Source organism: Sinohyriopsis cumingii, chromosome 17 (genome assembly GCF_028554795.1).
Source record: "Sinohyriopsis cumingii isolate HCF-2022 chromosome 17, ASM2855479v2, whole genome shotgun sequence".
Taxonomy (NCBI): Eukaryota; Metazoa; Mollusca; class Bivalvia; order Unionida; family Unionidae; genus Sinohyriopsis; species Sinohyriopsis cumingii.
Window position 1 is genome coordinate 21,620,379 of NC_142977.1, and position 26,234 is coordinate 21,646,612.

General features: G+C 34.7%; 1 protein-coding gene across 1 annotated transcript in view; it reads left to right on the forward strand.

Annotated features, from left to right (window-relative positions):
- LOC149777904 (uncharacterized) overlaps positions 1-25,993 on the forward strand; it is a 39,120-nt gene extending 13,127 nt beyond the window's left edge. The window contains exons 3-9 of the mRNA XM_089938998.1: positions 162-221; positions 1,895-2,124; positions 8,953-8,983; positions 13,022-13,251; positions 16,853-16,883; positions 23,437-24,498; positions 25,155-25,993. Of these exons, the coding sequence (XP_089795124.1) occupies positions 162-221; positions 1,895-2,124; positions 8,953-8,983; positions 13,022-13,251; positions 16,853-16,883; positions 23,437-24,498; positions 25,155-25,897 (2,387 nt within the window). The 3' untranslated portion in view covers positions 25,898-25,993. The remainder of the gene's footprint in view (positions 1-161; positions 222-1,894; positions 2,125-8,952; positions 8,984-13,021; positions 13,252-16,852; positions 16,884-23,436; positions 24,499-25,154) is intronic.
- Positions 25,994-26,234: the final 241 nt, after the last annotated feature.

A 26,234-nucleotide genomic window follows, 5' to 3' on the forward strand; every position in this document is an offset into this window, starting at 1 on the left:
GGGGATGCTTGAGAAAGATTTAGCTGTAATAGGATATGTACATGGAAAGATAGGATTATATTTCTACAATGAATAATTGAACTGCCAAATTATGCGAAACAATGGAATGCTACATATAACATCTACTTCGGTTATTATTATTATTATTATTATTATTACAGCGATCCAAGAGAGTGGCGTTGCTGATGATGGCTCACCTTCTAATAAGAAGAAAAAAACTGGTAAGTGCTAAATATAAAAAAGGGATTTTTGATGACATTTGTACACACAGACTTCCCATTCACGTACACACAGAGAGAGAGAGAGAGAGAGAGAGAGAGAGAGAGAGCTTTCAGTTGTATAGGATTTGGCAAGTTGAATCTTTGAAATGCAAACTGAAATAGAATGTGAAATGTTATGGAGTTTTCCCCGCATTAAAGGATGAGGTTCGACAAAGCTAATTTTATATGCTGACACAACCAGTTTGTCATCATTTAGTAGTTCGGGCAAATTGTATATTTTCAAATAATTGATTATATTTTATATCCAAATTTCCAAAGTTAAACTTGAAGACAAGGTTGTCAGCTTATGCAATACCAATTTTGCGATGCTTTGCTTTTTAAATACATTCGATACTTTATCTCCATTCCTAGCGCTATTAACTCTCTCATTTTATGAGGTTGCCAAATTACCGATCTTTCTCTAAAGCTGTTTACACCATGGACTGAATCCGACAAATGCGAAATTTGGAAACTATTTCGGTGTTAATTACAAAGACTTTATACAATCAATAGCGAAATCATGCAAAATTTACATACCAGTCATGATACATACACGTTCATTATCAAGCTTGCCACGTCCTTAGAACGCAGCACATATACACAGACATTACAGGCCAAAAGATTTGGGCAAGGAAGGAGTCTGCAATGATATACAAAGTGCATTGTCACTTGTGCATCTACAACTGTATGATAAATATGGCGACATATTTTGAATTAAAATCCAAGTTCTGTGATTGATTTGTATCACAATCCATGAATCGTGATATGTATTGTATCACAATCCAAGTATCATGATATGTATTGTAACACAATCCAAGTATCGTGATATGTATGTATCACAGTCCAAGTATCTTGATATGTATTGTAACACAATCCAAGTATTGTGATATGTATTTTATCACAATTCAAGTATCATTATCTTTATTGTATCTCAAAACAAGTATCGTGATATGTATTGTAACACAATCCAAGTATCGTGATATGTATTGTAACACAATCCAAGTATCGTGATATGTATTGTAACACAATCCAAGTATCTTGATATGTATTGTAACACAATCCATGAATCGTGATATGTATTGTATCACAATCCATGAATCGTGATATGTATTGTATCACAATCCAAGTATCATGATATGTATTGTAACACAATCCAAGTATCGTGATATGTATTGTAACACAATCCAAGTATCGTGATATGTATTGTAACACAATCCATGAATCGTGATATGTATTGTATCACAATCCATGAATCGTGATATGTATTGTATCACAATCCAAGTATCATGATATGTATTGTAACACAATCCAAGTATCGTGATATGTATTGTATCACAATCCAAGTATCATGATATGTATTGTAACACAATCCATGAATCGTGATATGTATTGTATCACAGTCCAAGTATCTTGATATGTATTGTTTCACAATCCAAATATTGTCATAGGTATCATTACGCATCGAGTCTGTGCACAACTAAATAATCCTGTGATTTCCACCGTGCTTCTATTCTGAAAGTAGAATTCTAAATTACATTTGCCTCATATAACTGTGCTTTTGTACTTGTAATAAATAATGACATACAAACAGCTGTGTGCAGATATAAATCTGTTATCTTGTGTGGCCATTACAGATGATAAAGATTCTTATGTGGAGGAGACCGACACTACCGCTGCTAGTGAGGATATCACACCATCCCCACAGCCTGCATCGCTCTTTCAACTCAAATCCCAATCCGTTCAGGTTGCCGCTGTAACTCCACAGCTATCCTTGGTCCGCCCGCCCACACCTCAGTTCATTTCCACACAGTCAGGACAACCATCATCAGTTGGCAGATCAGACTTGACACCATTTGTATCTGGGGTAAGTATAATATTTTCTCTTAATCTTTATATGCGGGATTCGACTCCGGTCATACTCTGCTGTTTCAGTCAGGCTTTGATTCCGGCCCTGCGTTTACTACATTCCGTTTACCAGTTTGTACAGGTGCCTATTTAACTGTGTCACACGTCGTTACTTTATGTGTACTCTTTTGAAAAGAGCGAAATAAAGGTAGAATGAATACAAGTGCTATCATGAACATATAGACCATTTTATGGTTGAAATTGATATTTTGTGTGGCTTGGATCATAACCTTAACGTTGTCGTGACACACAGAGTGGTCGATAGGTCGCTGCTTTAATGACTCCGTCTTTGTTGATGATGACGATCTGGAGACCTTTTAATCTAAAACAATGGCTGAGAAATTCACGGCTTTTAATGTGACCCGTGTACCGAGGTTGGTTTGAGAGCGATTTAACTCTAAGAGGAAGCTTTGCATTGCCATTATTTTGATCTGCTACGAGAGTAATAACTTTGGTATCTTTTAGTTACAGAAACACCCCTTAATTTCGGTAGCATAGTATGCTGAAAACGTTTATAAAGGTTGTTACTTTTTACACATTTTTTTGAATTGTAAGAATTGTTTAACTTGCAAAATTATAAATAATAATTATAAAATTATTATATTAACTTTTCCTGCATCTTTTAACTTGCCAAATTGAACCTTAAAATAATTATCTGGTGTATTTGTAACATTCGTTTATTATAGAATTAAAATTATTAAAGTAAATGAAGAGAGTAATCTTTTGACTTCCAGAAGGTATATGTGACTGCTTCCGATATTCTGCTTTTTAGGTTTAGTAAATGTAAGAAAATCTTAATATATTTTGAGTTTCCTGTCACCACTTTAAAATTCGCCACATTTCGTACACTTACATATTTGAGGTAAGTGAATGAATATTTCAAATAGAAACAATTACATTAAAAGTATGTTGAGACTTTTCTGGAATCACATTTGTTATTTTAGTTATCTTTATCCTGCAATGAATGGTTTGGTCTGAAAGGTTTCAATTAAAATAATGTAGCTTTAAAAGCGGTAATAATCACTGGAAAACATAAGGGACAGTTTTAAAATCCACACAGATATGGTATATTTGAATTTTCGGCAAAGACTCCCATCAGTATACTCAGGCTGACATAATAGACACAAGAGTTGCAACCATAAACAAACAAGCCTATTGACATAAATAAAGTGGAAACAAAATAAAACCATCATATAGATATGAATACTTTTGTAACAACGGAAGCAATCATAACATAATTTTACATGTCACTATCCGGGAAAACAATTTAAAAAATAACAAATATGGCCAAAATTTAATGCTGAAAATACTTTCTTATTCAGTATAAAGTTATTTTGTTACTGTTATAACATGATATATTCCATTTAATATTTTTTCCGTTAGTTCATTTCCATTTGATTTCTGCTGTTTCATAAAGATGTACGGGAAATAAAGATAGAAAAATGTTTATTTTAAACAAAGGTCCGAGTGGCACTAAAGAAAAATGGGTTACAAAAGAATGCAAAAAGGTATTCGCAGCAAACGAAATAAAGCAAACGTTAATACAAATCGAATGACACCCTCAATTTGATAGAGAAACAAAATCGTAAAAACAATATACATACACAGGTGACAAGAGCTGATGAAAGCAGTATAGCAAAGACCAGTGTACCCATTTATTTATTCAATTACGTAAAGTTCAGAAAGAAGTCATAATATAACAATCTAGCTAGTGAAGGAATTTAAGACTAGATACATGTGTTTGTCTACCTTTCCAAACAAAATATTTAAAATAAAAGAAAATTAAATAAATAAAAAAAATAAAAGGAGCAGAAACCAAGGCCATTAAAAAAATACTATAAAGGGGGCACCTTATACAAACACAGCAAAGCAAATTAAGTTATAAGGCAAAACACCAACATAATGTACAATAAACTATTATATGTTCTACCTTTCCTAATGAGAAAATAATATACTTATCGCATGTTCTCCCTTTCCAAAAGAGAAAACAATATGCTTACCCCATTTTCTTCCCTTCCGAAAGAATAAACATTGTGCTAACCGCATATTCGCGCCTTCTGAAAGAGAGCATACTATACCTACCGCATTATATCCATTTTCAAAAGGGAAAACAATATAATTACCGCGTTATCTCCATTTACTAAAGAGCAACAGTATACTTACCACATGATCGCCTCAAATCAAAGAGAGAACAATATACTTATAGCACTTTCCCTCTACCTAAGGATAAAAAAGATATTCTTTCCGCAGGTTCGACCCATGCTAAAGAGGAAACAATATACATGCACTTTCCGCATTGTCTCTCTTTTCGAAAGAGTAAATTCTATATTTTCCGCATCTTCTCCCCCTTCCTAAAGAGAAAATAACATACTTACCGCATGTTCGCTCCTTTCTAAAGAGAAAATACATACTTAACCTATTATCCGCCTTGCTAAAGCGTAAACAATAAACTTACATTTTCTCACCCTCCTGAAAGGTGTTTGTATGCGTGTGTCATTTTTGGGGATTTTTAACGTAGCTTTAACAATTTGTCAGTCATATCGCTACGATGTGACATGTTATAGTTAAATCTAGCACTGGAGCATCATGCCGCAGACATGTAGCGTTATGCCCCACCAGCTCACATTATCCTGACACCAGTCTGACAAATCCTAACACTAACTTCTTAATGCTGAGGGCCTAGCGAGGCAGCTGCAAGTATCAATTTTTTAAGTCTTTGGTATGACTCGGTCGGGGTTCGTACCCGCGACTTCCAGCATCCGAGGCCGCCACTTTAACCACTTAGGCCACCAGAGCGGTTCTAAAAGAAAAAAGAAAGAAATAAGCCAATATATACATTCCTGACATGTGCATGCTGTTCGTTTTATAAAATGTGTCATTTCAAAGTATCTATACACAGAAACATATTAAAGATGTTCTATGAAACTTATTTCTTTGTTATATTTACAGCATATCCACGGATCTACTGAACACTTCTTTATATCACACAACCTATTATATTGTTCAATTTGTTTGAAACTATTTTGAAAAGAAAAGAGGAAATAAAACAAGAAATATATATATTAGGAAAGCAAAATTTATAATCCAAAATGTCATGTCAGTCAAAAATCTCTTCTTTGAATCAATGCTTCACCTGAAAACAACAGTGGTTCTCTATCTATCCAAGTGGATTAATGTTTAATGGGCGATATAACAAGAGCCTTGGCGGGTATTCTGTGTTTGTTCATAACCAATGTCTGGTACACGTTGTTTGTTAATGTATAAAGTTTTCACTAGCACTTGTTCTAGTTAAGGCTTAATAATAAATAGAACACATGGCATCGCTCAAAGACCACTGAACTTGATCACGCGCTGTCATTCGTTTAAAAAATAAATCTCGTTTTGGTCTACTTAAAATTGAAATATAGTCATATTGTGATCTAATGCTCCTTGAAACAACTTTTCCATTTGGTGTGAAATGGGGATTTTATCTTTTTGTCGATCCATTTTGATTCTGCTTTTCTATACATGATGTCTTGGGTTATTTAGCTGGGTTCATTCCTATTGAGTTACATGTCGCTGGAGGGAATGGCCTTGACAAATCTGCACTTATGTTTCTCTTATATCATTGATAGTTTGGAATCATGTTGTCCCAAACTATGACATTTCTTTAAGTGAAACACTCAGGGACGCAGGATTAAATGTTGTTTTTTAAGAAATACCACATTCATTTATTTTTGCAGTGAATTCTCCTTCAGATTTGTACTAAAAATGTAGACTAAAGTGCGCAACAATTTTGCGCTATGGATCAAAGCGGATTAATACAAATAAATAAGAATGTACATTTTGAGGAAATTCAAGATGAAAAAGGCATATATATTTATTGCCATTGTTCTAACCAGCAACACATTATACATTGTAAACCCTCTCACCAGCATTTCGTTTTGGTGGGCATTGTGAATACCACGTTCATTTGTTTGCTTGGTTGAAATTTTGTTTTGTGACTCATCGAACTCATTCAAATCATTGCCTTTATTATTTGTACTTTCAAATGAACCAAACTGCTTGTTTAGTTCATCCACAAACAAATCTAATAAACCAAACGCAAAGATGTCTGCTACATGAGCGCACGTTTTTCGTTTACAATTAAAGCAGTTCCTAATACACGGTGCTATTTTTATACACACGTGTCTTGCAGTAAGAACCAGTGCAGTAACGAAAAATACTGACATAGGCAAGTTGGATGATTGCAACTAGTGATGACCTAATAAAATAGACTAGCGGAAGCTTCATATCCGAACGGTGAATATATTTAGTGACCCTGAATATGCTTACAGTTTGTCGTATGCACAATTAAGAAAGAATATAATGAAGATGGCATACAAAACGAAAACAATGCACCCGTTTTGAGATATATTACATATATAGGAAACGTGACACCGTTTCCTTCGTTACTTGTTTAAACCGATCCGATTTCTATAATCAGCACATATACATTATTATAAAGTTCATTATCTTCCTCCTAGGATTTGGTCCGTGCCACACAATTTACCAAAGCCATGGTGTGATGATCTCTTCTTGATAAGATTATTTTTATTGCAAATTGTTGTTTGTATAATAATATTTGCTTTCACGTATTAATTTAACTGGCAACATCCTTTGCTTCTTCTTTGAAAACCTTTCCTTAGAAGATTTTATCAGCTAATCAGCTAAGATATATTACATGGAACAAAATACAAATATTGCTGTGGTTCGTTATTACTGTCAATATCAATGAACCTGGTGACTCTGCAAGCTTACACCATGTATTATTAATATCAATTAATAAATATAATAACCATTAATGTCAATATGAAATTTATACAACGTTAATTTCCCACCTACCCCAAAACAAATGAAATATCTACATGCATTTTATACAAAGTGAATGCCATGAAAGACATACTTTCACATTTTTCACATCTGACCTAGAAGCTATGACTGCCCTACTTGAGTTGATACACGCATACCGTTTAATACTTCTCACAAGGAACATTTGCACCTTTCAAGCCCATATAATTTGCCACCCCTTAACTACAGTTTCAGATTATTCGCCTGCTGTTCATTTTAGATTTTAGACTGAATCGAAACTCCATTATGCGTTATATATTATAGCACAATTCTAAATAAAGCGTGGGTTCCATTAAAAATTACAACACAGTAAATATACACCTTATTTCCAATATTTCTTAACTTAAAAATGTATGAGACGGCGTTGTTTATCTTCGGTATCGTTGTAACTTGGTTGCAGCAATACACGTGTCTCCAGTTTGACATTATTTTATTCTGCGACTAAAACCAATTAAGATGCTATCAACGCGAATCAAATGCATCGGGTTGGCTTGTGAAGTCATGACCAGACTTAAACTGATATAGTAACAATTACCTATTAGGTAAACTAGTCATGAACATTTTTGTAACATATACAATTATCATTGTCTTCTTCCAGAACGCTATACATGCATAATTTAGTCAACATACATACACTGACAGTCTATTAGTTAATTGCATACTGGATAAACTGGACTTAATCTTATATATCGCATACATAATTAGGGATTTCATCCTTCAATATATTATACATTTATTGTCTCGTCAGAAGACGTAAACTGACATTATATTTTATATTTACCAATTGAATAAGCTGGCCTAAATCTTACTTAAAGCATACATAATTAGATATGTCATATTTCATTACACTTTGCCTTCATTCTTACATAAAGAATCAAACCCTCACAACCTGTTAGATAATTGCGGACAAACAGGCCTTTATTAAATCTATAGTATATAAAATTACTTACCATCGCCTTCCACAACAACTTGCATGCATTATTATATCAGCATACTGAAACTGACAACCTATTACATAATTGCCTTTAAGATAATCAGTCTTAAGCTTATGAACTTACATAAACAGTGGGCGTCTAATTCCAGTAAACTCTGTGTAATATTCCATAGCCAGACAGAAAATGACAATCTATATGATAACTGCTCATTAGATAAGCTGGTTTGAAATTTACGTACAATATAAACAATTAGTTATCAATATTCTCTAATACAACTATTTGGAATTGCAGTATTTCATCTCTGGATATAAGAAGACAGAGTCTCTTTTTGTATTGCTCATTTGCACAGCCCTATAGGGTATGACTATATCCTACAGCCTTCTAGGCGCTTACCATATCTTATTGCTCCATAGAGAATGACCGCAGACTAAATCCCACTCAAAAATTTTATGTGCTTTGACAGTGCCTGGATACCTATTTTGTACCATACCTTCAGACAACCAGTAGACAAGCTAAATTATCTACTCGTGACGAACAGGGAGTAACTAAACTTGCAGTTCACGTTGGAGATTTTCAGTGTGTGTGTGTGTGTGTGTGTGTTTGTGTGATTTGGATGTTTAGCGTGGCTTGAACAATGTTTCAGCCATTTCACTAATATGTCTGCAGTGTGACAGTTAACAGTGATGATTAGCACTGGGGCATCATGCCGCATATGTGTAGCATCATGTACCACCCGATCACATTACCCTGGCACCAGGCCGACCAGAACAAACACTAACCTCTTAATACTGAGCGCCAAGCAAGGTAGCTGCTAGTACAACTTTTATAAATCTTTGGTATGACTCTGCCAGGGTTCAAACCCTCAACTTCGCGTATCCGAGGCGGATGCTCTAATCACTAGCTCATCGGAGCGTTCGATATTGTAGAGATGATACGAACAAATCGTATACTTAGTTCTTAATATTATATTTTTTACATTTTAGGTGAGGCAAGGACAAGCTGGGAAGAGCGTTGGTAAGAAATAAAAAAGCAAGGTGTTTCTGTGTTCTTTATAGAGGTCTGCCACTTCTCGTCAATAACGCAAATGTTAATACATTTTAGAAAAATAATTTTAATGATAAGATAGTACTTGATTAACAGGATAATTGCTTCCTTATCTAACACATATTATAGTTAAATCATTTCACTTCAAAATTGCGGCCATTTAGGCAGGTTTAGCAAAAGGTTAGGAGATTGGCTGCAACCCTCACTTACCGAAATGATTAGTTGTAGGTATTGTGTTATAACTGCAGTTGCATCAGTTGATAAATCAAGGGTAGATTTCCATTTGTCAGAACATAATCAGGTGATGAGATCGAGTTGCGTTTATTTCTGAATAAACTCTACGGAGAACTACTTTATACTTACTTTCGTAAATAGAGTCACGTGCGAAGTAACTGAAGGCATACAACCTGCACGCCTTTAAAACAAAACCAAAAAAAAACAGTGGGTTGACATTATAAAATAACACATCTTTGGTGTTTTTCTGAATAAAAATAATGTGGTTTCTTTTTACTAGATTTGAAAAAGAAATGCTGGGAAACTCACAAAATTTGCCACATACATTGGGGCTAAAAAAAAAAACATTCACAGTAGCTCAAAACAAATGAGTTTAACACGATAGCTAAATGTATATAGGGATTGAGTGTAGGGGGTTCAAAGACTAACATTATATCATATGGATTCACGGTGTGGTGGGTGTGAGATTCCCTACACCCTCATCGTAACTGTCAGTGTCGATGTCTTGCACTGTTTGATTATTGGACCTCATCACTATAATCATTTACAGATAGTCTTCATTTCATTTGTAAGTAGCAGCTGTAGGTAACCTAAACTGTTATTCAACACGACAATTGATTTAAAGAAACAAAAAATTGGTGTCTCAGGTGTCTGGACAATAATGATTTGGCCAAGGCACAATGAACTAATGATATCATCAATTCTAAGATTTCTTCGTACGTCAAACAAAATAACACATCCTTTGCTTTGAATACTGAACTTCTATGTAGAAAACGTATGCTAATTTAGATTAAAGATTAAGACCATGCTGTGGAATGTACAAAACCTTAGATATCATACCATTGGTAAAATTGTTTGTTTAATAATGACGTTGCTATTACGTTGCGGCTGGTGAATTCCCTGTTCTATAAATAACTTCGTAGCAGACGCCTCAACAAGCATTCATACACTTAAACAGGCTCTAAAACTGATAGCAAATATTTTAAAAAACAAAACAAATTAACAATAAAAGATAAATATTTGCTGTGTGATTCAGCAAATTGACAGATTATACCACGATAATTTCAGAAAATACAACATTCAACTTTTATGTAATATATTTTTTAATGAATTGTTTTGTTTCAGCAAGTTCATTTCCTTTTCAAAAGTAGATAAACTATTTTTTCTGGATAGTTACAGTTTTTACCTCCATTGATTAAAAGGGTAAGTGATCTTATGGTATGGGCCTTTATCTGCTGTGCATCATCCGGGGTCGATTAGTCAAATAACAATTGCCTGTGAATACTTTAGAGGTTTCATTTCGTATCATAGATTTTGAGGTTAAACTTATAGTACGAAGTCCCCGGAAGCGTTCATTTAAAAGCAGCATGCAAACATTGTAATGATATAATCTTGTTCTTATTAAAACTGACAGTTCAAAATAAAAAAATTATTATGATCCAGTGTTGATCACAGATGCGCTCTGTTTGCAACATCCAAGCATATTAATGACATGATCTTGACCGAGATTGTAAACAATACAGAGACCATATGTTTCTGATCCGATGTTGATCAGATTTGTTATGCAAGCTTCAATCAACAACACACGATTCAGTTCGATTACGGGCAACATCCACGCATGTTACTTAGGTGATCGATCATCTGATTGGCCCATATTTTGAACATTAAAGATGGCACATTTGTGATCAGATTTTGGTCATATTTAGTATGTAATCAAGACCGTGTATTTACTCGACATCCACTTATAATACAGATGTGACCTTGCCTCTGAGTTAGAGATTGTGAAAACTGTACAGTTTTATACTAAATATGTCATCGTGCATCTCATTTATTGAAATTGTGAAAGCGGTAGAATCCATATTTCAGATACAATCAAGCGTATATCACAAACATCAGAGAAGTTCGACTATAAGCAATAAATCTTGCATATTAATCAAATGATTTTGCATGTGACTTGTTATGCTTTTGAACACTGGGGGGGGGGGTAATTTATCGTATCAAATAGTGATGAATTGGGTATTTACGCTAATATTAATCAAACATCTAAGCAAGATGATGAAGCTTGAAAGCCGTGCATATTAATCAAATGATGTTGCATGTGATTAGCCGAACCTTTTTAACACGGCAGATGCTTAATTTCTATTTATTTTTATCAGACTTGGAATGTAAGTTTATACTATCATATTCGTTATAGAGGGCTTTGCATTATGGGCGATATCCATGCACAATAATGATGTGATGATGAATCTGAATGAGATCGTGAACACTACAAAGGCTTCATATCTGATCAGATTTAAATCACAGCTGTTATCAAAGCTTCTACGATCAAATTTTCTCAAGCGATCAGTTATAATGAAAAGCCGCACGTATCCATGAGGTGATCATGCAGCTGATTGGCAGAGCTTGTAAGCATTTTATAGGGCATATTACGGATTATATTTTTATCTGATTTAGTATATAAGTTTATATATTCAAGACTCAAGAAGAGCTTGAATATGATTTTTTTATTAAGGTAAACTACTGAGATGATCCTGTATATTATCGACCGAGCTTGTAAACACGGCAGAGGCTATACTTTTGATCTTTTATTATTTTAGCCACATTTATTATTTAGGACTATAATTTTAAGACCATAACTCTCTCAAAATATCTATCCCACACTAATGTGACTTTCATAGCATTTCGCTTCTTATTTTATCTTATTTTTCAATTCACAAACATTTGCTATATGTGCCACCAAATATAACATTGGTATGTTAATGTCTTGCCCATTTTCTACGAAAACCTCAATTAACAATGGCTAAAATGACAATTTGAAGCGAGTCTGACTCTAATTTCCAGCGGTTTGAGGAAGAGTCTATCGAGTGAATGGTCCAAACAAAAGTCACAAACATTAAGACAAAATTATTCGACATGTTTATAATTACTTCGTCAGGATTATCATGAGCAGAATTCTATGTGCAGTTTGAAAGTTCAGTCTTTGAAATGTACACAGTAATAGAGTTTAACAAATCAGGAATTTGACCCACATTTCGGAATGTAGTTTGAGAAATTGTTTGTTCATATGCTGATTCAGCCGCTTGTTAAACATTTAGTAATGTGGGCAAATTGTATTATGTTATATTCTGTTTCCATATATATAACGCAAAGCTTGCGGATAAAAGGTTCTGCTTCTGGAATGCTAATTTTGCAATCCAAGTGTTTTGTTTAAAAAGATGTGGTTATACAGTTTTAAAACTTTCTCTAAACTGTTCAGTCTATAGGCTGACTAACAAATCCGAAATCTTAGAAATAGTTCGGTGTTAATTATAAAGACTTTGTACAGTATATAGTAACATCATATGCAAAAGTTACATAATAGTCATTATACTTTCAAGCGATGCTATCAACTTTGCCATATGCTTGCAACACTGCACATACACACAGACATTATAGGAAAATGATTTGGACAAGTAAGGAGTCTGTATTATCACTCATGCCTCACAATTAATACATATCGCTATATGTATTTTATCAAAACGCAAGTATCGTGATAAGTATTGCATCACAATCCACGTGATATATATTATTTCACCATCCAAATGCAGTCTTTTGTATCGCTACACAACCAGGCCCTGCACAACTATATGAGACTATGATTTCCACGTCCTTTTATTATGACTCTATAATTCAAAGTTGCATTGTCCTCAAATGACCGTGTCATTGTTCTCATAACAAATAATGACTTACATCTATATAAAGATATAAATATGTTATCTCGTGTGGCCATTACAGATGACAAAGATCGCCATATGAAGGAGACCGACACTACCGCAGCTAGTAAGGACATCACCCCATCCCCGGAGCCAACATCGATCATTGAACGCACATCTCAATCCAATCAGGTTTTTGCTCCAACTCCGCAGCCATCATTGATCAGTCCGCACACACATCAGTTCATTTCCACGCAGCCAGTGCTACAACCGTCAGTCGGCAAGCCAGAAATGACACCATCTGTATTTGTTGTAAGCATAATATTGTTTAAAATCGATTTTATTTGGGATTTGGTTATGGTGATACAATATTGTTTCATTCAGGATTTCATTCCGATCATACGTTCACTACATTCACTTTACATTTTCATGGTACTGCGTAATTTGTTCTGTTCTACGTCAATAGTTTAGATGCACCCTTTTGACGAGAATGAAATAAAAGTAGAAGGAATATAAGTGCAATGTCCAGAACTGATCGCAAAACGATGGGAAAAAGTTGATTTTAAAACTAAATTCTATAGTGTGAAATCAATAAAACAACCATTGCCTGATATGTTAGTGATGAAGATTATGTCGTTGGGATCACTGCTGCATACCGAGCATGGAGTGATATTAAATTTAATCCTAAGACAAAGCTTCACATTGTCGTCATTTAAGTTTGATAAAGGAGTAAGAACTTTGGTATATTTTAGTAACAGAAACAAAAACAAGGCAATATAAATTATGTTATAAGGCAAGGCATAAGGATATCGTATAATATACTTACATTTTGTTTCCTTCTTAATGGTTAAATAATGTAGTTACATCATATATGCCCGTTTCCATGTGATTACACACTATAACTATCGGATTGTCGCAGCTTCCTAATGATTAAAAATACACTTAACGTATTTTCCTTCTTCCGAATGATTACATAATCTCCTTACTGCATTGTCTCCCCTACCTAAATTGAAAACAATATAATTTCCGCATGTTAGCGCCTACCCAAAGAGAAGACATTAGGCTTAGCATGTTTGCCCCCTTCCAAAGTGAAACAATCTATTAACTGCCAGCATGCCCCTTACAAAAGAAAAAGCACTATACTTATTATATTTTCTCCCCTTCGTAAAACTAAACAATATGCAAAACGTATGTTCGCCGATTCATACAGAAAAAAATAATATACTTCCGTATTTTCTCCCATTGCTAAAGGGTAAACAATCATTTTGCATTTTCTGCTTGAAAAGAAAAAATAACAGAGAAAGCCATAGGTGAATATATTCATTCCTGATCTGAGCACGTTATATATAGCTTTAAAAAATGATTAATTTCAATATAACTATACAGATGTGCATATTAAAATCCTTCTGTGTACCTTTTACCTTTATACTCATTTATATTTAGAGCCATACTCGGATCCACTAAACAATTGATGTGTGTCACGCATCGTATCCTATTGTTCATTTTGTTTAAGACTATTTTGGAAAGAAACTGGAAACAACGCAAGAAATAGAACCATTCCTTAAACATCATTTTTATTTTTTTTATACTTACGTGTTGATTAAAGTAATAAGACTGACGGTTTTGGTTGTGTATTGTAGTATCTTGCCAATATTGTCAATACTATTGAATTTAACTAATCCATTTTAGTTAGTCAAATATAAACAACTCTTTGCCTCTTTGCCTTTCTTTGGCATCCTTTCTAGTTTCCATCAATAATATAAGATTCTTCCCTGATTATTTGTATTAGACCATGAGCTTTAGAGGGTATTTTATCTACGTTCATAAATTATATATTGTACACATTCCTTGCTAAGGCCCAATATTTGCCTATCGCTTTGTTTAGCATTCGTAATTTCTCACCTCGATAGGACTGTCTCAACCGAAGGAAAATAAAAGGTTATATTTTTATACATGATTAGCAATGACAGGTTTTCAATCAAGATTTTTAAATGAGTCCTTTATCTTCCCATGGCGGATCAGTAACTTCTGGCTACTTTCAATCTGGAATGTTGCTATCCTGTCATCACTGTAGTTCGTCATCGCCGCAGTTTTTTCATCTTGTCATCAATGAAGTTTTGCCATCCTCTCATCAGAGGTTCAGATTCTCTCCAATATCAGTAGTTCTAACTCCAACTGATCTAGCTTCGTGCTCTAGCAACTTGTGCTTTTATGATTAATGAAAGACGTGCTACCCACTCGCGAGGCTGTTGAAGCGTCGTTAACATTTTCTGCGCGTAATGAAGACCGAAGAGTTCCACTAAATCGTTTTATAATAGCTTGGTTATGATGAATGTTAATATGCCAGACACGAACTTGCACATAGTGTTTGGTCAACACCGCAGCATCAGATCCGGTAAATTTGTCACCAGGATCCTCTTATATCAATTGTGGCCATGCTAGAATTGAACGAAATTATTGTCGACGATATATTGATAGTAACAGGAGTCTCTGGTGGTGAAGTAAATACATTTCGATATGATTGCGTTCACCAATACGTGTCTATTCAGGGATGCTTGCAGCGGCACAACGCATTCTCAACACGATTATTAAACCGTATTTGTTGGCAATCGAATATAAAATAATTAACGCGGCTGAATTCGAGACAGTGCTGGCTGAAATAGAAAATCACTGACAACTCTGAGCACAAATAATGAACAGTATGGTTGCGGATTTACAGACAATACAATCAATAAAATTCGAGTTAAGCAATCATCACGTTCGTTGATTATTAATAAAAATAACACATGAATGGCATATAATATATAGCCTGCTTAAAAATCACATATTTCTCTCATTATTACATCATGAAATAAACAGTGATCATATTAGATAACTGCGTTTGAGATATACAAGTTTTAAACGTACCTATATTACACAGAATTACTCATCGTCGCCTTCCACGACTGAAAGTGACAACCTGTTAGATAGCTGCCGTTTAGATAAGTACTTTTAAACTTCTGTACATCATTACAGAATTAGCGGTTGTCATCTTCCAGTAAACCTTGCCTTTAATTATTATATTACCAGACCAAAAATGGCAATCTATAAGATAACACCTACTAAAATAAGCAGGCTTGAAATTTATGTATAATATACACATTTAATCAATGTTTTCCAGTACATCTTTTTGGCATTACATAATTTCATCGCCGGACATAATCTAACAGCGAATCTGTATTTCTTTTATCTTTTGTACTGCTCATTATCATTGTCATATTGGGTATGACTATAACCTGCAGTACTAGTGATTTATTATATCATATCTCGCCATTTGGGGTGACTGCTAACAACATACTGTTCCATATTTTATGTGTTCTTTGGTAGTACCTATATACCATGCTTATAGTGCCATACCTGTATACCACAGAACACAAGCTATGTGGGTAAGCATATACTTTGCCAAGCTGATGACCGAAAGGCCGCGGGTTCGAAACCTACCATTGGACCACCCTAGGCAGCTACCGTAATGTGAGCTAGGGCAACGTACTTTACTTCAATCGCTTTGGCCCTACGTAGCATACTCGCATTGCTGTGCCGTTAATTACTTAACCATACCAAATCCAGCAAACATAAATAAGCAAGTGCACATGGAGATATTCTAGAAATCATATATGCAAATCATATACTACATTAGCAATATTAATATTTTATATTTTAGGAGAGCCATTAACAGGCAAGAAGCTGGTAAGAAGTAAAAATGACATGATGTTTCAATTGCTTTGGCACTACGTAGCATAATCGCATTGCTGTGCCGTTAAACACTAAACCATACCAAATCCAGCAGACATAATTAAGCAAGAAGTGAGATATTTTAGAAATTATATATGCAAATCATATACTATGTCAGTAATCTTAATATTTTATATTTTAGGAGAGCCAAGAACAGGCAAGAAACAGTGTTGGTAAGAAATAAAAGTGGCATGGTGTTTCAGTTTCTTCTTGGAGTCCTGGCAATATCGCCAAAACTGCAAATGTTAAAACATTTTGAAAATATCCCTTTAAGATAGTTTTAATACTTGAATAATAAAAGAATTGTTTCTTTATCCACAGCACATTAGCTTGAATCCTTGTACTAGGAAACTCTTGCCATTTAGACAGGTTAAAATAGGTGATTAGCTGCGACCATCACGTACTAAAATCATTATTGACATCCATATTTATCGCATTATATTATATTTTAGTGAACTCTTTTGTTTCGGTGAGTGGATTTCATTTTCAAAAATGGGTCTCCGATTTTTCCTGTATTGTTATTTTTTTTAATTATTTGCTAAGCGGCTACGTGAGCAAATGGTCCAATCGTCCAATACTAATTGCCTGTGAACACTTTAGAGGCTTCATTTCGGATCAGATGTCAAATAGATTTGGTATTTAAACGTATAGTATAAAGACCTCAGAACAGATCCATTATTATCAGCATGCAAGCATTTAATGAGGTTATCTTGATTGAATATGACATTTCTCAAGAGACTACAGTTCTAATTCAATGTTGAACATATAATATAGTAACCTTATGTTATGGACATCCCAGACGCTCTGAGTTACCGGCATCGTTCAAGTATACTAATGACATGACATTGGCAGACATTTTGAACAATCCAGTGGTCATGTTTTCTAAACAGATTTGTTACGCGTGCTCATCAACACCCTACTAAGTTCGATCATGAGCAAAATCCACATACATTATATCATCAAGACCTATCATATGCTTGACATCCGTTCGTAACATGAAATCTTCCTTTTGATTTAGAGAGAATGTGAAAACTATAGCTATATTAATGTGTGACACTGCATCTCTTTTACTGAGAAAGTGGTATAATCCATATTTCAGATCAGGTTTTATATTAAAGCTTACGTTATCAACGTGTGATAAATTCGATTATGAGCATTATACAAGTAGATGAATCATTTGATCTTGCATCCAACTCGCCATGCTTCTGAACACATTAGAGGAAATATATGTGGTCAAATCAAGCTTGGTATTCACGCTTATATCAACCAAACTTTGAGTGAAGTCGATAAAGAGCAACGTATTTGCGTATTAATGAGAAGGTATTGCATCTGATTAGCTGGACTATTTTAGAAACTCTTGAGGATTCATTTCTCTTTACTGTTTAGTCATATTTGGCATGCAAGCTTGTATCATCGTTACAGTTGCAGAGCATTTCAATTATGAGCGACATTCATGCATATTAATGATGCCATTTTGTATCTGATGGACCGAGATTGTGAACACTCTTTTTTAAATCATATCTGACCAGATTTCTATCACATTTGGAAAAAAAAGTTTATAACACCAAGAAATAGTAAGAGTTACGTTATGAGCGAGATTAATGATGTGATCGCACATCTGTCTGTCCGAGCTTATCTTCATCTGATTTAGTTTATACAATCAAAACTTCATATGAGCTTAAATGTTATTTTTATCAGAACATAGTAATGAGACGATCCTGCATATCTTCAGCCTAGCTTGTGAACACTGTAAACTCCGTGGTTTTGGTTTGACTCATTTTATTACTTAAGCTTATATTTTCAAGACCCAAGATGACTTTTATGGGAAATAAACTCTGCTCTAGAAAAGTGTTTTACTAACTGAAATAGTTTCCATGTAATAAAATGCTTAACAAATTTAAAGCAGCGTGATATAAAAGAACAACATTGTATCGTGTCAAAAACTGTTTTGCGTGATATCACGTATACACTTTTCTTCAATATAAAGGAAGCGATTATGTTATGCGGGATATTAATATCTTCTATCAAAATTGAACATGCATATTAGATAGTTAAGATGTAAATGGAAAATGCCAACTACTAATCAAACCTACCTAAGCTGAATAATAAAAGCCATTGTTCAAAAGTATTACATTTGACTAGATCAATGTTCTTGGCACACAGTTTATATGAAATGGCGTAACAGGTCTGGAAAATACACAGCTTGATACTCAGAAAGCCACCCAGGAATATTTGGGTCGTCGTGAGTGATTTCCTGTCTTCACGAAAACCCTAAATAAACCAGGCAACTATATTTGAAATTATTTTATCCCATTAACACTTTAATCCTTGCCATCTCTGATAAATAGACAATTATGCCTACAGCAATATCTCTTGAATTTAGGTCGTTTTGTAAAAATACAAAAATACAAAAATATGACTGTTGCAGTCATTATATTCCTTGAGTCTGGATCTAGGTTTATGAGCTACATTTAATGGAATTAGATATTCTATCTTGGGTGCTTTAATCTAATATTGGAGATAAATATATATGTGATTAAAATTTTCCTTTGATGCAAACTGCTGCTAGAATTGTGCTAAGAGTTTGCTCAAAATACCTCTCCCACAACAATTTCAATAAACCAAAATTTTGCTCCCATTTTAACTGATTTATACCACACAAAAACTAAGTAGAAATTCAAGATATGAAAACTGTATTCTTTGACCTACCAGATCTGACACTGCTATGTTAACCTCTGGTCTTTCTCGTTGTACACGTTGGATGGAACATGACTGAAATAACGACGTTTGTTCAAACAATGGCATTGTTTGTTCATCTTAAGAGCAGTCTGTCTCGTGAAAGGTCCACCCAAAGCACGAAAGAGATGTAAATATCTATTTACTTGTATATGCTGACATCCTATGATATTCGTAAATCGCCTTTTACTAAATAGTGGTCCCATCTATCAACATTTAGTATGCTGCCCTAGGTGCAGTTGATTACTGTCCGGTTTAGGTGTTGCAGGATGATGCTTGGACCCTCGATAAAGAGGCAAAGTTTACCGTTTCATTCTGCCTCCAGACTAGTTATCTAAGACTTCTGGTAGTGAGGACTAAACAATTCTATCAAAGTCAGCATCTCGTCCAGACCCTCTGTTGCTCAAGCACTCATCGATTGCTATGGAGCTGAAAAGTACGTTTTCTCGGAGATAGGAGACCATTATGTGGCAGAGAGCATGGCTAGGCACCTCTTCAACGCGTTGGCTACTGGTTTTCACCTCTATCTATTCGTCAGCCGAGTCCTTTTGGACCCTCACTAGACCATCTTGTGCCATAAGTGAAGATCTTAGCTGGCGATAGATCTTGAAGCTTACGGTTCTGTCTCGTGTGACAATAACCTCCCATGACGATCTTTTTACTGCTTCCTCCTACATGGAAGGATCAATATATCCAGCAGAGGTTCGACAACTGCTAAAGGCGGAATAGCAAACGCCTGGGTAATATTTTTCCATGTCGACAGCAACCTCTACAGCAGAGCATCATTACATCCAATGCCGCTTGGGATAATTAGAAGGTCTTACTAGACTACATAAGAAACCTCTTTGTGGTCAACATTTCTTATGGCTCTTCGAAAAATATATTCGCTTCCTGGCGTCACAGGATTGGATGACCAGTTTCCTAGAAGCACCTTTAGACAATCCTAAGGAGGACAAGAAGAGTAACCTCCCTGAATATTCTATGTAATCATCTCTCAAGTTCTTTAAACAGGCTCAGCCTCGACTGTATCCAAAAGCAGCCTTACATTTACCATGTCTTGTGTACTTTGGTTGTTGTCAAGTCTCCCGCATTAACCCTTTAGAGAAGCGTCTTTCGAGAACCCTATCCTTACGACTGTTTTCCTGATTTGTTTTGCGTCCTAGAAGGGAAGGAGCAGTCTACATACATTATCAGTGGAAAAGGATTTGCTACGGTTCAACGGTAATTATAATTGGGTTTCTGCCCTTTTCCAACACATATTTCTGGCAGGGAATCTTCACTAGGTCCATTTTCGTATATACAGCACTGTCGTACCTGTGCCAGTAATGATCAAGTCAGTCTCATTTGTTCAATACGGTCTGAAGCTTTCATTACGTTTCTCCTAAGGGGAGAAACAAGAGTCTTCGTCGTTTATTACTTATTAGGGTTCTTGTGATATTTTGGTAGCCATTATGTCCAGCTAGATTGTGTTCACTTTCAAGAGAGCGTATCGGTCCAACACTGAGAGGGACCATTCTTACACGAGACTTACAGAGTACGATGTTAAAGCTATTGATACATCTTGGATGTATTTGAATCCTTTATTTTTCGCTAACGTCTTGGTATTCAAATGAAACGTTACATGTGGCGTTAGTTAATTTCCGACACAAGTTTTACCTTTACGTTCTGATCGATGTAGCTCCATTTTTTATTGATGGGCCAATTCACAAAATAGGTACTAAATTCGCAATAATGATATAAATATATCTTATCGTTTCAATGCCAAGAAGCAACATATTAAGGTCTGCTTCAAAGAAAAGAATATACCAGAAGACAAAAACGAATATCACAAACATGCAAATCTTCCTAAGTATGGTGCAAGTTTCATTGCACAATGAAAGCTGTCATTACGTTTGTAATACAAGTTAACATAGGAACATTTCTTATAAAGCTCCAATGCGGGAACAAACTAGATTATCCCAAGTAGAAGTCAGTCAGCTTACTGACTGAGACGATTGTCCGTTTTGAATTTAATGTTATTGAAAACTAAGCGGTGTATCTATAATGTAGCTTGATGTAAATACAGTTTACAGCGTTTATTTATAAAACTAATATTGTCATGAGATATATCGAGCTTATCCATACTTTATGGATATTTAGTATTTATTCAGGATCTGCGAATATCCCCATTATATACTGACAGAAGAGACGCAAAAGATTTCGCATATAATGATTGATCGTTCAATATATATATATATATATATATATATATATATATATATATATATATATATATATATATATATATATATATACATACATACATACATATATATATATATATATATATATATATATATATATATATATATATATATATATATATATATATATATATTAATGGAATCTACGCAGACATTTTCATATATAATACTTATCGTTGCAGCCTCATTTAGGCTTTTTGAACATCAAAATACGACTACGATGGACTCATTTTATTCCACTTAAATATGCGAGCTATTACCATTCCAAACGTAAAATAGAGACATGCACATGGGGAGAACAAAACAGGAAAGAATAGAAAAATGGGTGAATGAAATTGTTTCAGATTTAGTTGCTCTTTGTCTCAAAATTTACATAGAAAATATACTAATTATAGTAATAAAACTAACCCGGCAGCCAAGTACATTTCAGTTTCGTCACAAGTAGTGACTGTCTCAAAGGAAGTTGTGACGCAACAGCAACTAAATGCCAAATTGTTACGTAAAATTCTTTAATATTTTCGTTTTAAGCTCATCTGACCATAAGACCAGGTGTACTTATGATGCGGCCTGTGCCCATTGTCCGGTACCCGTTATCCGTCAATAAATAGTTGATTCTTTCTGATTCTAACATTTTCATCATGGTCATAAGCATCAAATATAGACTAATATGATCAGGATATCTGGTGCACTTGTTATGTGAGGGATCTAATTATATTAACGAGGCGGTTCCACAGGTGATTAGCTGTGCTTGTTACAAATCCAAAGACCGTATTTCTGCTTGAGGGAGATAAGCCTTAAGCCTTTAAATGAAGCTTAGTCATAAAACTTATATCCATACAAATCGTGGATAAATATAGTTGAGATGGCATCTAAGACTATGTACCATTCAAGTCGCATCCAGAGAAACATGTGTTTCTTTCTCGAAATCTGGGAAAGGTAAAGTCACATTTTTTGTATATAATTTTATATTAAAACGTTACTCCATGTTCACTCCATTCTTGCAAGGGATGCTTTTATTATCTACATTAATTACGTTACTAAATTGCAGGTTTCATAGTGAATTGTATATTCGTGTGTTGTGGGATTACATGCCACTATCTAAAAGGACATTTTCGAAAAAGCATTTTTTAAATAATTTGCTGTGATAATAAAACGTCTACATCGACAATAATTTATTTCATTGTATATGCTCCACTTCTCTGATGAAACTTAATTAAGATAATGGCTTTCACGTGGCTAATTAACACAGGTCATAGAGTTTCTGAACCATGACACCTTTCAACTCTACTGAAAGGAAACTATATGTGTCATACTGAACCTCCACCATCAATCTCATTCATAATTAAGGATCTTTCAGTTTTGTCTCTAATTTAGGAAGCAACTAATGAAGTTACAAGAATACTACTTGACTAGGTTTCCTCTGAAACGAAACATGTAGCTTTTTTTGTTAATGTATCATACTGTTCCATTCAATATGTGTACGTTCGAAAATCTCAAAATATGCAATATTTGAGAAAATTGTTTTCCATCAACACAATAAAATAACAATATGTCTGACATATTATTACCCTCCTAGGAACGTTCATTTCTGCTAAATTACAAATTATTCTAGAAAATATATAAAGTGATGTGCATTTAGGAGTAAAACTGTTTAGTGCAGAAGATTGTTTTTAATATTTGACCTACCGGTCAGTAAAGGGCGTATTCTAAGCATTGCTGTGGTAACCAATGTGTCTTTTCATTTCAGTATTGGAGGATGAAATGGAATTTTTAGAGGCAATAAGAAACGATACTCAGAAGGTCGAACAAATGATAAGAAGCAAAAGGATTCCAAAGCGAAGTATCATAGAGTCAGCAGTAAAAAAAGATGGATATTCCAAAAATATCCAGTTGGCTCTGCGTGAAATGTCTAAACTGTTGAGGGAGATTCCCGAGTCTGTGGGTGTCTGGTGTGGATATAAACCAAATGATTATTTCACTCCTGTGTTTGTGGTCACTCTCAAAAACCAGAAACGCATACCGAAGAAGACTGAGATCTTAGAACTTTTTATCGATTACTCAATTAACATTCAGTATAAACATGTACCTAACGATGAGGAAAGAAGTATAACAGAGAAATATGGCAGCAAGAGAGTCAAATCTGAGGACGTCGCTCGTTTGAATAACTGTATTGCAACACACACTGCGAGTCTTATGACAGAACATAGCAACTTGAGTATAATTAGACCATGTCCTGTTAAATCGCGTGGTTACTTGTTTAAACAACTGCATGTGAAAGAGGACACGTGCATAGTTTTATATGTTCCAGTCAAGGGAATCATACCAATAGGGGAAAAGGAGTTCCCAACAGAAATTGATGGAATAGCTACTGATGTCAGAGAAGGAGAATTTTATTTCTTTGGAAACCACAATGCAATGGAATACCACCAAAAACTACGGATGGGCTGCGGTATAACAGGAAGATTGACGGGGAGTTTGGGTGGATTTGTAGACCTTCCTGGTGAAAAAGTTGGTTGCCTAACAGCTGCTCATGTTGTTTTAGAAGAAAACCAGATTCAACAATACATTAGCCTAGGAGAAGAAGAGAAGAGGAACCTAAATAATGATCTTGCACGAGGAAGCGAACAAATAGAAATATATCAGCCTACACCAGAACATGGTTGGCAAAGTTTTGGGAGGGTACATGCCATAGCCCTGGATGCGGGAAATATATTTTCACCATCTGTTGATGCAGCTATCATTCAAATTACTGATGATGAAAGGAAACCAGAAACGGGAAGTTTTCCTGATGGTGATTTTGAAGATGTTGGTAATGAAAATATAACACCGACCAATAATTATTGAGAGTATTAAACGAAATAATCACAAAACAATCTGCAAAAGGTGTATATTATCAGTGCCACTTATGTTATGTTAGAGTTACAATCGTATTCCAAGGTGCAAGTTCAAGGTAAATCTTGATACAATCGGATTAAAATCATAAGCCATTTTATAAATTTTCATTCCTAATATACGTTTCCCCGTTCCTCAGGTTTGTACATTTATGACTTAACGTTTAATCAACAACACCCTGTCACACTTATACTGTTGTTTTGTCAAAACCCTGGACCTGCATATCTTATAAACGTATTTTTTACACATGTTCTCTGTCTGTATCGCATTATGTTGAGGTTAAAACTACTATATATTTGCACAAAGCAACTAGCTTTTACATCAACGAAATAATTTAAGCATTAAAGCTTAAACATGTTCATAATAATTACTGTCTTTTCTATGGAACATATGTGTATCAAGTAACACGCTTTGCTACGTTTCAATCATACCTTTAAATCTACTAAAATTTGCCCAAAGTAGACAACATGACACAGTATGAAAGAAGCAGATTTGAATCATTTTAAATGTAATAAGATCAATTGGTTATTAAAATATAACCATTTAATGTATGTAAATTATATTTAATTATAGGCTTTACAGCTGAAGAGCCCATGTTCTACACCAGTGGGAGAATTCTGGATGATATAGATTCTAGTCAAAGGGGATGTCTGGTAATCAAATACGGATGCACCACGGGCATAACACGAGGTTATATGGAATGGATCGGAGAGTCTGTTCGACCGGTGAACACGTGGGGCAGTTACAGCTTCCCTGTCATGATGGGGCAATTGGAAGTAAAAGCGTATAATTTTGCAGCACCGGGTGACTCAGGAGCATTGGTGTTCCTTTGTTTAGGTGGAAACATTCGAAATCTGCATGCAGTTGGAATGATTATGGGCGGAACCTCAACAGGATGCCAGTGTTTCATTACGCCTATAAAAGCTGTCTTTGAGAAGCTTGGATTAATAAATAACAGGTTTAAATGTTTTCCTCAAAGACAATTGTCACAGCAGGAACCAACAGCCCAACCACTTATAAGACAGATCGGCATGACCGAACACTTAACAATGGTTGAACAGAACATGAACAGAAACATGAACGAACGCTTAATGACGATTGAACAGAACATCAATGAAAACATGAACGAACGCTTTACAATCGTTGAACAGAATATTAATGAAAGCATGAATAAACGCTTTATGACGGCTGAACAGAATATAACTGAAAACTTGAACGAACGCTTTATGAGGGTTGAACAGAACATGAATGATAACGTGAATCTTCGTTTTAACAGGATCGAGGAGTTATTGAATCGTTTCAGCGGCAATTCTTAAACTCTATGACTTCTTTCGAAAAAATATTTCAGTATTTTTAATTTTCAAATTAATTAATTTGGGTGATAATTAAGATGATTAAATGTACTTGTATAATGTTGTGACGTTCTGTCGTATTGGGGTGGGTTTCTCCCAATATAATTTAATTAAATTAAATTGAAAGTTCCACCCTGGCTCGTTAGGTTAGAAAGTTAAATTAGTGATGATGTAGATTTACAGCTCTGAGCCCCCAGTCAGCAATGCCGACGGTTAAATTATAGAGAACACGAAGATGAAATTCAATCAATAACAATTTAATAAATGTGATAATTTAAAACGATAACTTCCAATCACTCGT